Consider the following 15,101-nt stretch of genomic DNA (forward strand, 5'->3'; position numbering starts at 1 on the left):
ACAGCAGTAGTATCTGGAGAGGACCCGGGGTGGCACGCCAAATTTCTTCAGCCGCCTTAGGAAGTTAAGACGCAGTTGCGGCCTCTTGACAAGAGCAGTGTTGTTGTTGGTCCATGTCAAGTCCTCTGTGATGTGGACACAGAGGAACTTAAACTGCTGACCCTCTCCACTGCAGTCCTGTGGATGTGGAGCGGAGCATGTTCCCTCCTCTACTTCCTGAAGTCAACAATCAACTCATTTGTTTTGCTGATGTGGAGGGTGTTGTCCTGGTACCATAATGTCAGTTCACTCAGCTCCTCCCTATTGGCTGACTCATCATTGTTAGTTATCAGGCCTATAACTGTGGTGTCATCAGCAAACTTGATGATGGAGTTGGTGTCTTGCAAAGCCACGCAGTCGTGGGTGAACAGGAAGTACAGCAAAGAACTGAGGACGCTCTGAGCTGAATTCTGAACTGTAGTCAATGAACAGCATTCTCACATAAGTGTTCCTCTTGTCCAGATGTGTTACGGCCACGTGAATAGTGATGGAAATTGGCATCTTCCTTGGTTCTGTTGGAGCGGTATTCAAACTGGACTGGGTCCAGTGTTCCTGGCATGCTGGCCTTGATGTGGGCCATGACCATCGTTTCAAAGCACTTCACGATGACCGGTCCCTACTCCCTATATAGTGCACTACTTTTGACCAGAGCCCCTATTCCCTATATAGTGCACTACTTTTGACCAGAAGCATATCAAATCAAATCAAATGTATTTATATAGCCCTTCTTACATCAGCTGATATCTCAAAGTGCTGTACAGAAACCCAGCCTTAAACCCCAAACAGCAAGCAATGCAGGTGTAGAAGCACGGTGGCTAGGAAAAACTCCCTAGAAAGGCCAAAACCAAGGAAGAAACCTAGAGAGGAACCAGGCTATGAGGGGTGGCCAGTCCTCTTCTGGCTGTGCCGGGTGGAGATTATAACAGCACATGGCCTAGATGTTCAAATGTTCATAAATGACCAGCATGGTCAAATAATAATAATCATAGTAGTTGTCGAGGCATATGGGTCCTGGTCAACAGTAGTGCACTAAATAGGGAATATGATGTCATTTGGGACGCATGCCGGCTCACTACTGGAGGAGGAGGATGTTAGGAAATAGGCAACAAGGAAATAGGCAACAAGGTGTGAAGGAAATAGGCAACAAGGTGTGAAGGACAACAGTCTTCCACAAACACAAGTTAGCCTTGATTGTGTTGACCTAACATTGATGTATGTATTTCTGGAGGCATGAATCTCCTGAAAGCAGAGTTATATCTAATGGTTATATATAGACAATGGAGCTAGCTAAAGGCTCGTTGTTATGGAGACCAGAGCCTGCGCCAGAGAGAGAGAGAGGTACGAGGTGTGTGGGGGTGTAAATTAATCTGCGATGGTGTATGTGTGTGTGTAGTGTATGCGTGTGTGTTTGCATGTCAGACCTGGGTTCAAAAACCTGTGCATTTTAGTATCTATCCTGAACAAAAATATAAACGTAACCTGCAATAATTTCAAAGATTTTACTGAGTACAGTTAATATAATTAAATCAGTGAATTGAAATAAATTAATTAGGCCCTAATCTATGGATGTCACATGACTGGGAATACAGACATGCATCTGTTGGTCACAGATACCTTATAAAAAAGGTAGGAGCGTGGATCAGAAAACCAGTCAGTATCTGGTGTGACCATTTGCCTCATGCAGCGCGACACATCACTTTCACATAGAGTTGATCAGGCTGTTGATTGTGGCCTGTGGAAGGTTGTCCCACTCCTCTTCAATGGCTGTGCAAAGTTGCTGGATATTGGCGGGAACTGGAACACGCTGTCCTAGACATTGATCCAGAGCATCCCAAACATGCTCAATGGGTGACATGTCTGGTGAGTATGCAGACCATGGAAGAACTGGGACATTTTCAGAATTGTGTACAGATCCTTGTGACATGGGCTGTGCATTATCATGCTGAAACATGAGGTGATGGTGGCGGATGAATGGCACGACAATGGGCCTCAGGATCTCGTCACGGTATCTCTGTGCATTAAAATTGCCATTGATAAAATGCAATTATGTTCATTGTCCGTATCTTATGCTTGCCCATACCATAACCCCACCGCCACCATGGGGCACACTGTTCACAACGTTGACATCAGCAAACTGCTCACCCACACAACGCCGTACACGTGGTCTGTGGTTTTGAGGCCGGTTGGACGCATTGCCAAATTCTCTAAAACGCTGTTGGAGGCAGCTTATGATAGAGAAATGAACATTCAATTCTCTGGCAACAGCTCTGGTGGACATTCCTGCAGTCAGCATGCCAATTGCACACTCACTCGAAATTTGAGACATCTGGGGCATTGTGTTGTGTGACAAAACTGTACATTTTAGAGTGGCCTTTTATTGTTCCAAGCACCTGTGTAATGATCATGCTGTTTAATCAGCTTCTTGATATGCCACACCTGTCAGGTGGATGGATTATCTTGCAAAGGAGAAATGCTCACTAACAGGGAGGTAAACAAATTTGAGCACATTTGAGAGAAATAAGCTTTTTATGCGTATGGAACATTTCTGGGATATTTTATTTCAGCTCATGAAACATAGGACCAACACTTTACATGATGAATTTATATTTTTGTTCAGTGTAGTATTTAAAATACTTTTTTTTTAAATTTCGAGTATTTTAATGGTTATTTGTAAAAACTAAATAGTCTATCAAATTATATTTGAGTGTATTTTGAAATACTTATTTCAAATACTATTTACAAATACCGGGGTTAAATGCATGGGAGTGTATTTGAGTCAGTGTATTTGAGTGTTTTCATATACTGTGTGTGGGTGTGTGTCTATATGCGTGTGTCTGGGTGTGTAAGGTAACCTGCGATGGCGTGGGGGTCAGCTGAATACTCCTGTACGTCCATAACACCACAGTCCAGGGAGGCCTTCAGCTTCTTCAGCTTGGAGGCTGAGGGAGCCACTCTGAACAGACCCTACACACACAGGGAGTCAGGAAGACAGGAAGACAGGGAGTCAGGAAGACAGGGAGTCAGGGAGTCAGGAAGACAGGAAGACAGGGAGTCAGGAAGACAGGGAGCCAGGAAGACAGGAAGTCAGGAAGACAGGGAGTCAGGAAGACAGGAAGACAGGGAGTCAGGAAGACAGGAAGACAGGGAGTCAGGAAGACAGAGAGTCATGAAGACAGGGAGTCAAGAAGACAGGGAGTCAGGAAGACAGGGAGTCAGAAAGACAGGGAGTCAGGGAGTCAGGAAGACAGGGAGTCAGGGAGTCAGGAAGACAGGAAGACAGGGAGTCAGGAAGACAGGGAGTCATGAAGACAGGGAGTCAGGAAGACAGGGAGTCAGGAAGACAGGAAGACAGAGAGTCAGGAAGACAGGGAGTCATGAAGACAGGGAGTCAGGAAGACAGGGAGTCAGGGAGTCAGGAAGACAGGAAGACAGGGAGTCAGGAAGACAGGGAGCCAGGAAGACAGGAAGTCAGGGATTCAGGAAGACAGGGAGTCAGAAAGACAGGAAAATAGGGAGTCAGGAAGACAGGAAGATAGGGAGTCAGGAAGACAGGAAGACAGAGAGTCAGGAAAACAAGAATACAGGGAGTCAGGAAGACAGAGAGTCAGGAAGACAGGGAGTCAGGAAGACAGGGAGTCAGGAAGACAGGGAGTCAGGAAGACAGGAAGACAGGAAGTCATGAAGACAGGGAGTCAGGAAGACAGGAAGACAGGAAGTCATGAAGACAGGGAGTCATGAAGACAGGGAGTCAGAAAGACGGGAAGACAGGGAGTCATGAAGACAGGGAGTCATGAAGACAGGGAGTCAGAAAGACGGGAAGACAGGGAGTCAGGAAGACAGGGAGTCAGAAAGACGGGAAGACAGGGAGTCATGAAGACAGGGAGTCATGAAGACAGGGAATCAGGGAGTCAGGAAGACAGGGAGTCAGGAAGACAGGAAGTCAGGGAGTCAGGAAGTCAGGGAATCAGAGCAGGGTCATCATAGAGATAAATAGTGAAATATAAATCTAGTACATACTGTAACTTTGTCTACAATCAACACTCTCTAACGGCTAAATCCTATATTTACACTACTCTGTAATCAGAATGTTTCGTACTGTTAAGTAGTCTTCATCTGGGTTTGGGAAACTTAGTAGTGTTAAGAAGGCTTCATCTGGATCTGGGAAACTTAGTAGTGTTAAGTAGGCTTCATCTGGGTTTGAGAAACTTAGTGTTAAGTAGGCTTCATCTGGGTCTGGGAAAACTTAGTAGTGTTAAGAAGGCTTCATCTGGGTCTGGGAAACTTAGTAGTGTTAAGTAGGCTACATCTGGGTCTGGGAAACTTAGTAGTGTTAAGTAGGCTTCATCTGGGTCTGGTAAAACTTAGTAGTGTTAAGAAGGCTTCAACTTTGTCTATACCTCCTCCTGCATGCCACACTCCAGCAGCATTGTGACACAGGCCTCGATGGGGAAGGCGATCTCTCTGCTGCTGATGGTCAGGTGTTCCTCTAGGGCCTTGCCATACGAAGGCTTCTCCACCCACGCCTCTGTGGCGGTACAACACATTATACAACAGTTAGACACACGAGGAGCAGACAGGCATGTGCACATACACATGTGCAGGCATGGACAAGTTCTCTCTCTCACACACACCCACACACACACACACACACACACACACACACACACACACACACACACACACACACACACACACACACACACACACACACACATTGACTCACCCTGGTGAGCTTTAATGGTGGGCAGGACACTCTGGAGGATCTCTAGAGACTTCCTGTGATATTCTGCCTGGATCTCTATGAGCTACAGGGAGACACACAGAGACACAGGGACAGACAGGGGGACAGAAACAGAGACAGAGAGGGGGACAGAGACACAGGGACAGACAGGGGGACAGAAACACAGAGACAGAGAGGGGCACAGAGACACAGGGACAGAGAGGGGGACAGAAACAGAGACAGAGAGGGGGACAGAGACTCAGGGACAGAGAGGGGGACAGAGACACAGGGACAGAGAGGGGGACAGAGACACAGGGACAGAGAGGGGGACAGAGACACAGGGACAGAGAGGAGGACAGAGACACAGGGACAGAGAGGGGGACAGAGACTCAGGGACAGAGAGGGGGACAGAGACTCAGGGACAGAGAGGGGGACAGAGACACAGGGACAGAGAGGGGGACAGAGACACAGGGACAGAGAGGGGGACAGAGACACAGGGACAGAGAGGGGGACAGAGACACAGGGAAAGAGAGGGATACAGAGAGACACACAGGGAAACAGAGGGTGACAGAGAGTGACAGAGGGAAACAGAGGGAGACAGAGGGACACAGAGGGACACAGAGGGAGACACAGAGAGACAGAGGGTGACAGAAGTACAGAGAGACACAGAGGGACAGAGGGGTAAAAAAGGTGAGGTTTAAACACCAGCTCAGCAAAATGACTGTAAAAGGAGTCAGGGTCATCTGAAGGGCAAATGCATTGATAAAGAAAATGTACTAACCGTCTGAAAGTAGTTTGCATAGTCTATTTCTTTGGCCACAAAATTATACATATCCGCTGATAGTTGATCCTGGAAAAGAGAATTAGAAATTACCTTTAACCTTATTGCAGCCTGTAACTTTGAAGTGGTTAATGCAGCCTGTAACCTTGTAGTGGTTAATACAGTCTGTAACCTTGTAGTGGTTAATACAGCCTGTAACCTTGTAGTGGTTAATACAGTCTGTAACCTTGTAGTGGTTAATACAGCCTGTAACCTTGTAGTGGTTAATACAGTTTGTAACCTTGTAGTGGTTAATACAGTCTGTAACCTTGTAGTGGTTAATACAGTCTGTAACCTTGTAGTGGTTAATACAGTCTGTAACCTTTTGTAGTGGTTAATGCAGTCTGTAACCTTGTAGTGGTTAATACATTCTGTAACCTTGTAGTGGTTAATACAGCCTGTAACCTTGTAGTGGTTAATACAGCATGTAAACTTGTAGTGGTTAATACAGTCTGTAACCTTGTAGTGGTTAATACAGTTTGTAACCCTGTAGTGGTTAATACAGTATGTAACCTTGTAGTGGTTAATACAGTTTGTAACCCTGTAGTGGTTAATACAGTATGTAACCTTGAAGTTGTTAATACAGTATGTAACCTTGTAGTAGTTAATAAAGTCTGTAACCTATTGTAGTGGTTAATGCAGTCTGTAACCTTGTAGTGGTTAATACAGTCTGTAACCTTGTAGTGGTTAATACAGTCTGTAACCTTGTAGTGGTTAATACAGTCTGTAACCTTGTAGTGGTTAATACAGCCTGTAACCTTGTAGTGGTTAATACAGCCTGTAACCTTGTAGTGGTTAATACAGTCTGTAACCTTGTAGTGGTTAATACAGCCTGTAACCTTGTAGTGGTTAATACAGTTTGTAACCCTGTAGTGGTTAATACAGTATGTAACCTTGAAGTTGTTAATACAGTATGTAACCTTGTAGTGGTTAATACAGTCTGTAACCTATTGTAGTGGTTAATGCAGTCTGTAACCTTGTAGTGGTTAATACAGCCTGTAACCTTGTAGTGGTTAATACAGTCTGTAACGTTGTAGTGGTTAATACAGTCTGAAACCTTGTAGTGGTTAATACAGCCTATAACCTTGTAGTGGTTAATACATTCTGTAACCTTGTAGTGGTTAATACAGTCTATAACCTTTTGTAGTGGTTAATACAGTCTGTAACCTTGTAGTGGTTAATGCAGTCTGTAACCTTGTAGTGGTTAATGCAGTCTGTAACCTTGTAGTGGTTAATACAGTCTGAAACCTTGTAGTGGTTAATACAGCCTATAACCTTGTAGTGGTTAATACAGTCTGTAACCTTGTAGTAGTTAATGCAGTCTGTAACCTTGTAGTGGTTAATACATTCTGTAACCTTGTAGTGGTTAATACAGTCTATAAACGTTTGTAGTGGTTAATACAGTCTGTAACCCTGTAGTGGTTAATGCAGTCTGTAACCTTGTAGTGGTTAATGTAGCCTGTAACCTTGTAGTGGTTAATATAGTCTGTAACCTTGTAGTGGTTAATACAGCCTGTAACCTTGTAGTGGTTAATGCAGTCTGTAACCATGTAGTGGTTAATACAGCCTGTAACCGTGTAGTGGTTAATGAAGCCTGTAACCTTGTAGTGGTTAATGCAGTCTGTAACCTTGTAGTGGATAATACAGCCTGTAACCTTGTAGTGGTTAATACAGTCTGTAACCTTGTAGTGGTTAATACAGCCTGTACCCTTGTAGTAGTTAATGCACCCTGTAACCTTGTAGTGGTTAATGCAGTCTGTAACCTTGTAGTGGATAATACAGCCTGTAACCTAGTAGTGGTTAATACAGTCTGTAACCTTGTAGTGGTTAATACAGTCTGTAACATTGTAGTGGTTAATGCAGTCTGTAACCTTGTAGTGGATAATACAGCCTGTAACCTTGTAGTGGTTAATACAGTCTGTAACCTTGTAGCGGTTAATACAGCCTGTACCCTTGTAGTAGTTAATGCACCCTGTAACCTTGTAGTGGTTAATGCAGTCTGTAACCTTGTAGTGGATAATACAGCCTGTAACCTTGTAGTGGTTAATACTGTCTGTAACCTTGTAGTGGTTAATACAGTCTGTAACCTTGTAGTGGTTAATACAGCCTGTACCCTTGTAGTAGTTAATACAGTCTGTAACCTTGTAGTGGTTAATACAGTCTGTAACCTTGTAGTGGTTAATACAGTCTGTAACCCTGTAGTGGTTAATGTAGCCTGTAACCTTAATACAGACTGTAACCTTGTAGTGGTCAATACAGTCTGTAACCTTGTAGTGGTTAATACAGCCTGTAACCTTGTAGTGGTTAATACAGTCTGTAACGTTGTAGTGGTTAATACAGTCTGAAACCTTGTAGTGGTTAATACAGCCTATAACCTTGTAGTGGTTAATACATTCTGTAACCTTGTAGTGGTTAATACAGTCTATAACCTTTTGTAGTGGTTAATACAGTCTGTAACCTTGTAGTGGTTAATGCAGTCTGTAACCTTGTAGTGGTTAATGCAGTCTGTAACCTTGTAGTGGTTAATACAGTCTGAAACCTTGTAGTGGTTAATACAGCCTATAACCTTGTAGTGGTTAATACAGTCTGTAACCTTGTAGTAGTTAATGCAGTCTGTAACCTTGTAGTGGTTAATACATTCTGTAACCTTGTAGTGGTTAATACAGTCTATAAACGTTTGTAGTGGTTAATACAGTCTGTAACCCTGTAGTGGTTAATGCAGTCTGTAACCTTGTAGTGGTTAATGTAGCCTGTAACCTTGTAGTGGTTAATATAGTCTGTAACCTTGTAGTGGTTAATACAGCCTGTAACCTTGTAGTGGTTAATGCAGTCTGTAACCATGTAGTGGTTAATACAGCCTGTAACCGTGTAGTGGTTAATGCAGCCTGTAACCTTGTAGTGGTTAATGCAGTCTGTAACCTTGTAGTGGATAATACAGCCTGTAACCTTGTAGTGGTTAATACAGTCTGTAACCTTGTAGTGGTTAATACAGCCTGTACCCTTGTAGTAGTTAATGCACCCTGTAACCTTGTAGTGGTTAATGCAGTCTGTAACCTTGTAGTGGATAATACAGCCTGTAACCTAGTAGTGGTTAATACAGTCTGTAACCTTGTAGTGGTTAATACAGTCTGTAACATTGTAGTGGTTAATGCAGTCTGTAACCTTGTAGTGGATAATACAGCCTGTAACCTTGTAGTGGTTAATACAGTCTGTAACCTTGTAGCGGTTAATACAGCCTGTACCCTTGTAGTAGTTAATGCACCCTGTAACCTTGTAGTGGTTAATGCAGTCTGTAACCTTGTAGTGGATAATACAGCCTGTAACCTTGTAGTGGTTAATACTGTCTGTAACCTTGTAGTGGTTAAGACAGTCTGTAACCTTGTAGTGGTTAATACAGCCTGTACCCTTGTAGTAGTTAATACAGTCTGTAACCTTGTAGTGGTTAATACAGTCTGTAACCTTGTAGTGGTTAATACAGTCTGTAACCCTGTAGTGGTTAATGTAGCCTGTAACCTTAATACAGACTGTAACCTTGTAGTGGTTAATACAGTCTGTAACCTTGTAGTGGTTAATACAGCCTGTACCTTGTAGTGGTTAATACAGCCTGTACCCTAGTAGTAGTTAATACAGTCGGTAACCTTGTAGTGGTTAATACAGTCTGTAACCCTGTAGTGGTTAATGCAGTCTGTAACCTTGTAGTGGTTAATGTAGCCTGTAACCTTGTAGTGGTTAATATAGTCTGTAACCTTGTAGTGGTTAATACAGTCTGTAACCTTGTAGTGGTTAATACAGCCTGTACCCTTGTAGTAGTTAATACAGTCTGTAACCTTGTAGTGGTTAATACAGTCTGTAACCTTGTAGTGGTTAATACAGTCTGTAACCTTGTAGTGGTTAATACAGTCTGTAACCTTTTGTAGTGGTTAATGCAGTCTGTAACCTTGTAGTGGTTAATACATTCTGTAACCTTGTAGTGGTTAATACAGCCTGTAACCTTGTAGTGGTTAACACAGCATGTAAACTTGTAGTGGTTAATACAGTCTGTAACCTTGTAGTGGTTAATACAGTTTGTAACCCTGTAGTGGTTAATACAGTATGTAACCTTGTAGTGGTTAATACAGTTTGTAACCCTGTAGTGGTTAATACAGTATATAACCTTGAAGTTGTTAATACAGTATGTAACCTTGTAGTGGTTAATGCAGTCTGTAACCTTGTATTGGATAATACAGCCTGTAACCTTGTAGTGGTTAATACAGTCGGTAACCTTGTAGTGGTTAATACAGTCTGTAACCCTGTAGTGGTTAATACAGTCTGTAACCTTGTAGTGGTTAATACAGCCTGTACCTTGTAGTGGTTAATACAGCCTGTACCCTAGTAGTAGTTAATACAGTCGGTAACCTTGTAGTGGTTAATACAGTCTGTAACCCTGTAGTGGTTAATGCAGTCTGTAACCTTGTAGTGGTTAATGTAGCCTGTAACCTTGTAGTGGTTAATATAGTCTGTAACCTTGTAGTGGTTAATACAGCCTGTAACCTTGTAGTGGTTAATGCAGCCTGTAACCTTGTAGTGGTTAATGCAGTCTGTAAACTTGTAGTGGATAATACAGCCTGTAACCTTGTAGTGGTTAATACAGTCTGTAACCTTGTAGTGGTTAATACAGCCTGTACCCTTGTAGTAGTTAATGCACCCTGTAACCTTGTAGTGGTTAATGCAGTCTGTAACCTTGTAGTGGATAATACAGCCTGTAACCTTGTAGTGGTTAATACAGTCTGTAACATTGTAGTGGTTAATACAGTCTGTAACCTTGTAGTGGTTAATGCAGCCTGTAACCTTGTAGTGGTTAATGCAGTCTGTAACCTTGTAGTGGATAATACAGCCTGTAACCTTGTAGTGGTTAATACTGTCTGTAACCTTGTAGTGGATAATACAGCCTGTAACCTTGTAGTGGTTAATACAGTCTGTAACATTGTAGTGGTTAATACAGTCTGTAACCTTGTAGTGGTTAATGCAGCCTGTAACCTTGTAGTGGTTAATGCAGTCTGTAACCTTGTAGTGGATAATACAGCCTGTAACCTTGTAGTGGTTAATACAGTCTGTAACCTTGTAGTGGTTAACACAGCCTGTACCCTTGTAGTAGTTAATACAGTCTGTAACCTTGTAGTGGTTAATACAGTCTGTAACCTTGTAGTGGTTAATACAGTCTGTAACCTTGTAGTGGTTAATACAGTCTGTAACCCTGTAGTGGTTAATGTAGCCTGTAACCTTAATACAGACTGTAACCTTGTAGTGGTTAATACAGTCTGTAACCTTGTAGTGGTTAATACAGCCTGTACCTTGTAGTGGTTAATACAGTCTGTAACCCTGTAGTGGTTAATGCAGTCTGTAACCTTGTAGTGGTTAATGTAGCCTGTAACCTTGTAGTGGTTAATATAGTCTGTAACCTTGTAGTGGTTAATACAGCCTGTAACCTTGTAGTGGTTAATGCAGTCTGTAACCATGTAGTGGTTAATACAGCCTGTAACCGTGTAGTGGTTAATGCAGCCTGTAACCTTGTAGTGGTTAATGCAGTCTGTAACCTTGTAGTGGATAATACAGCCTGTAACCTTGTAGTGGTTAATACAGCCTGTACCCTTGTAGTAGTTAATGCACCCTGTAACCTTGTAGTGGTTAATGCAGTCTGTAACCTTGTAGTGGATAATACAGCCTGTAACCTTGTAGTGGTTAATACAGTCTGTAACATTGTAGTGGTTAATGCAGTCTGTAACCTTGTAGTGGATAATACAGCCTGTAACCTTGTAGTGGTTAATACAGTCTGTAACCTTGTAGTGGTTAATGCAGTCTGTACCTTGTAGTGGATAATACAGCCTGTAACCTTGTAGTGGTTAATACAGCCTGTACCCTTGTAGTAGTTAATACAGTCTGTAACCTTGTAGTGGTTAATACAGTCTGTAACCTTGTAGTGGTTAATACAGTCTGTAACCCTGTAGTGGTTAATGTAGCCTGTAACCTTAATACAGACTGTAACCTTGTAGTGGTTAATACAGTCTGTAACCTTGTAGTGGTTAATACAGCCTGTACCTTGTAGTGGTTAATACAGCCTGTACCCTAGTAGTAGTTAATACAGTCGGTAACCTTGTAGTGGTTAATACAGTCTGTAACCCTGTAGTGGTTAATGCAGTCTGTAACCTTGTAGTGGTTAATGTAGCCTGTAACCTTGTAGTGGTTAATATAGTCTGTAACCTTGTAGTGGTTAATACAGCCTGTAACCTTGTAGTGGTTAATGCAGCCTGTAACCTTGTAGTGGTTAATGCAGTCTGTAAACTTGTAGTGGATAATACAGCCTGTAACCTTGTAGTGGTTAATACAGTCTGTAACCTTGTAGTGGTTAATACAGCCTGTACCCTTGTAGTAGTTAATGCACCCTGTAACCTTGTAGTGGTTAATGCAGTCTGTAACCTTGTAGTGGATAATACAGCCTGTAACCTTGTAGTGGTTAATACAGTCTGTAACATTGTAGTGGTTAATACAGTCTGTAACCTTGTAGTGGTTAATGCAGCCTGTAACCTTGTAGTGGTTAATGCAGTCTGTAACCTTGTAGTGGATAATACAGCCTGTAACCTTGTAGTGGTTAATACGTCTGTAACCTTGTAGTGGATAATACAGCCTGTAACCTTGTAGTGGTTAATACAGCCTGTACCCTTGTAGTGGTTAATGCACCCTGTAACCTTGTAGTGGTTAATGCAGTCTGTAACCTTGTAGTGGATAATACAGCCTGTAACCTCAGTCTGTAACCTTGTAGTGGATAATACAGCCTGTAACCTTGTAGTGGTTAATACAGTCTGTAACCTTGTAGTGGTTAATACAGTCTGTAACCTTGTAGTGGTTAATGCAGCCTGTAACCTTGTAGTGGTTAATGCAGTCTGTAACCTTGTAGTGGATAATACAGCCTGTAACCTTGTAGTGGTTAATACAGTCTGTAACCTTGTAGTGGTTAACACAGCCTGTACCCTTGTAGTAGTTAATACAGTCTGTAACCTTGTAGTGGTTAATACAGTCTGTAACCTTGTAGTGGTTAATACAGTCTGTAACCTTGTAGTGGTTAATACAGTCTGTAACCCTGTAGTGGTTAATGTAGCCTGTAACCTTAATACAGACTGTAACCTTGTAGTGGTTAATACAGTCTGTAACCTTGTAGTGGTTAATACAGCCTGTACCTTGTAGTGGTTAATACAGTCTGTAACCCTGTAGTGGTTAATGCAGTCTGTAACCTTGTAGTGGTTAATGTAGCCTGTAACCTTGTAGTGGTTAATATAGTCTGTAACCTTGTAGTGGTTAATACAGCCTGTAACCTTGTAGTGGTTAATGCAGTCTGTAACCATGTAGTGGTTAATACAGCCTGTAACCAGTGTAGTGGTTAATGCAGCCTGTAACCTTGTAGTGGTTAATGCAGTCTGTAACCTTGTAGTGGATAATACAGCCTGTAACCTTGTAGTGGTTAATACAGCCTGTACCCTTGTAGTAGTTAATGCACCCTGTAACCTTGTAGTGGTTAATGCAGTCTGTAACCTTGTAGTGGATAATACAGCCTGTAACCTTGTAGTGGTTAATACAGTCTGTAACATTGTAGTGGTTAATGCAGTCTGTAACCTTGTAGTGGATAATACAGCCTGTAACCTTGTAGTGGTTAATACAGTCTGTAACCTTGTAGTGGTTAATGCAGTCTGTAACCTTGTAGTGGATAATACAGCCTGTAACCTTGTAGTGGTTAATACAGCCTGTACCCTTGTAGTAGTTAATACAGTCTGTAACCTTGTAGTGGTTAATACAGTCTGTAACCTTGTAGTGGTTAATACAGTCTGTAACCCTGTAGTGGTTAATGTAGCCTGTAACCTTAATACAGACTGTAACCTTGTAGTGGTTAATACAGTCTGTAACCTTGTAGTGGTTAATACAGCCTGTACCTTGTAGTGGTTAATACAGCCTGTACCCTAGTAGTAGTTAATACAGTCGGTAACCTTGTAGTGGTTAATACAGTCTGTAACCCTGTAGTGGTTAATGCAGTCTGTAACCTTGTAGTGGTTAATGTAGCCTGTAACCTTGTAGTGGTTAATATAGTCTGTAACCTTGTAGTGGTTAATACAGCCTGTAACCTTGTAGTGGTTAATGCAGCCTGTAACCTTGTAGTGGTTAATGCAGTCTGTAAACTTGTAGTGGATAATACAGCCTGTAACCTTGTAGTGGTTAATACAGTCTGTAACCTTGTAGTGGTTAATACAGCCTGTACCCTTGTAGTAGTTAATGCACCCTGTAACCTTGTAGTGGTTAATGCAGTCTGTAACCTTGTAGTGGATAATACAGCCTGTAACCTTGTAGTGGTTAATACAGTCTGTAACATTGTAGTGGTTAATACAGTCTGTAACCTTGTAGTGGTTAATGCAGCCTGTAACCTTGTAGTGGTTAATGCAGTCTGTAACCTTGTAGTGGATAATACAGCCTGTAACCTTGTAGTGGTTAATACAGTCTGTAACCTTGTAGTGGATAATACAGCCTGTAACCTTGTAGTGGTTAATACAGTCTGTAACATTGTAGTGGTTAATACAGTCTGTAACCTTGTAGTGGTTAATGCAGCCTGTAACCTTGTAGTGGTTAATGCAGTCTGTAACCTTGTAGTGGATAATACAGCCTGTAACCTTGTAGTGGTTAATACAGTATGTAACCTTGTAGTGGTTAACACAGCCTGTACCCTTGTAGTAGTTAATACAGTCTGTAACCTTGTAGTGGTTAATACAGTCTGTAACCTTGTAGTGGTTAATACAGTCTGTAACCTTGTAGTGGTTAATACAGCCTGTACCTTGTAGTAGTTAATGCACCCTGTAACCTTGTAGTGGTTAATGCAGTCTGTAACCTTGTAGTAGATAATACAGCCTGTAACCTTGTAGTGGTTAATACAGTCTTTAACATTGTAGTGGTTAATACAGTCTGTAACCTTGTAGTGGTTAATGCAGCCTGTAACCTTGTAGTGGTTAATGCAGTCTGTAACCTTGTAGTGGATAATACAGCCTGTAACCTTGTAGTGGTTAATACTGTCTGTAACCTTGTAGTGGATAATACAGCCTGTAACCTTGTAGTGGTTAATACAGTCTGTAACATTGTAGTGGTTAATACAGTCTGTAACCTTGTAGTGGTTAATGCAGCCTGTAACCTTGTAGTGGTTAATGCAGTCTGTAACCTTGTAGTGGATAATACAGCCTGTAACCTTGTAGTGGTTAATACAGTCTGTAACCTTGTAGTGGTTAATACAGTCTGTAACCTTGTAGTGGTTAATGCAGCCTGTAACCTTGTAGTGGTTAATGCAGTCTGTAACCTTGTAGTGGATAATACAGCCTGTAACCTTGTAGTGGTTAATACAGTTTGTAACCTTGTAGTGGTTAACACAGCCTGTACCCTTGTAGTAGTTAATACAGTCTGTAACCTTGTAGTGGTTAATACAGTCTGTAACCTTGTAGTGGTTAATACAGTCTGTAA

General features: G+C 42.0%; 2 protein-coding genes across 2 annotated transcripts in view; one reads left to right on the top strand and one right to left on the bottom strand.

Annotated features, from left to right (window-relative positions):
• Positions 1–15,101, top strand: part of LOC106602029 (peripheral myelin protein 22) — a 544,081-nt gene that overhangs the window by 251,300 nt on the left and 277,680 nt on the right. The window lies entirely within an intron of this gene.
• The window catches only part of LOC106594506 (rho GTPase-activating protein 44), a 53,392-nt gene that overhangs the window by 32,281 nt on the left and 6,010 nt on the right, over positions 1–15,101 (bottom strand). Inside the window, exons 6-9 of the mRNA XM_082972897.1 lie at positions 5,541–5,609; positions 4,763–4,844; positions 4,437–4,564; positions 2,892–3,003 (exon numbers count right to left, since the gene is read on the bottom strand). Coding sequence (XP_082829023.1) covers positions 2,892–3,003; positions 4,437–4,564; positions 4,763–4,844; positions 5,541–5,609 — 391 coding nt within the window. The remainder of the gene's footprint in view (positions 1–2,891; positions 3,004–4,436; positions 4,565–4,762; positions 4,845–5,540; positions 5,610–15,101) is intronic.

This window comes from Salmo salar, chromosome 03 (genome assembly GCF_965601325.2).
Source record: "Salmo salar chromosome 03, fSalSal1, whole genome shotgun sequence".
NCBI lineage: Eukaryota > Metazoa > Chordata > Actinopteri > Salmoniformes > Salmonidae > Salmo > Salmo salar.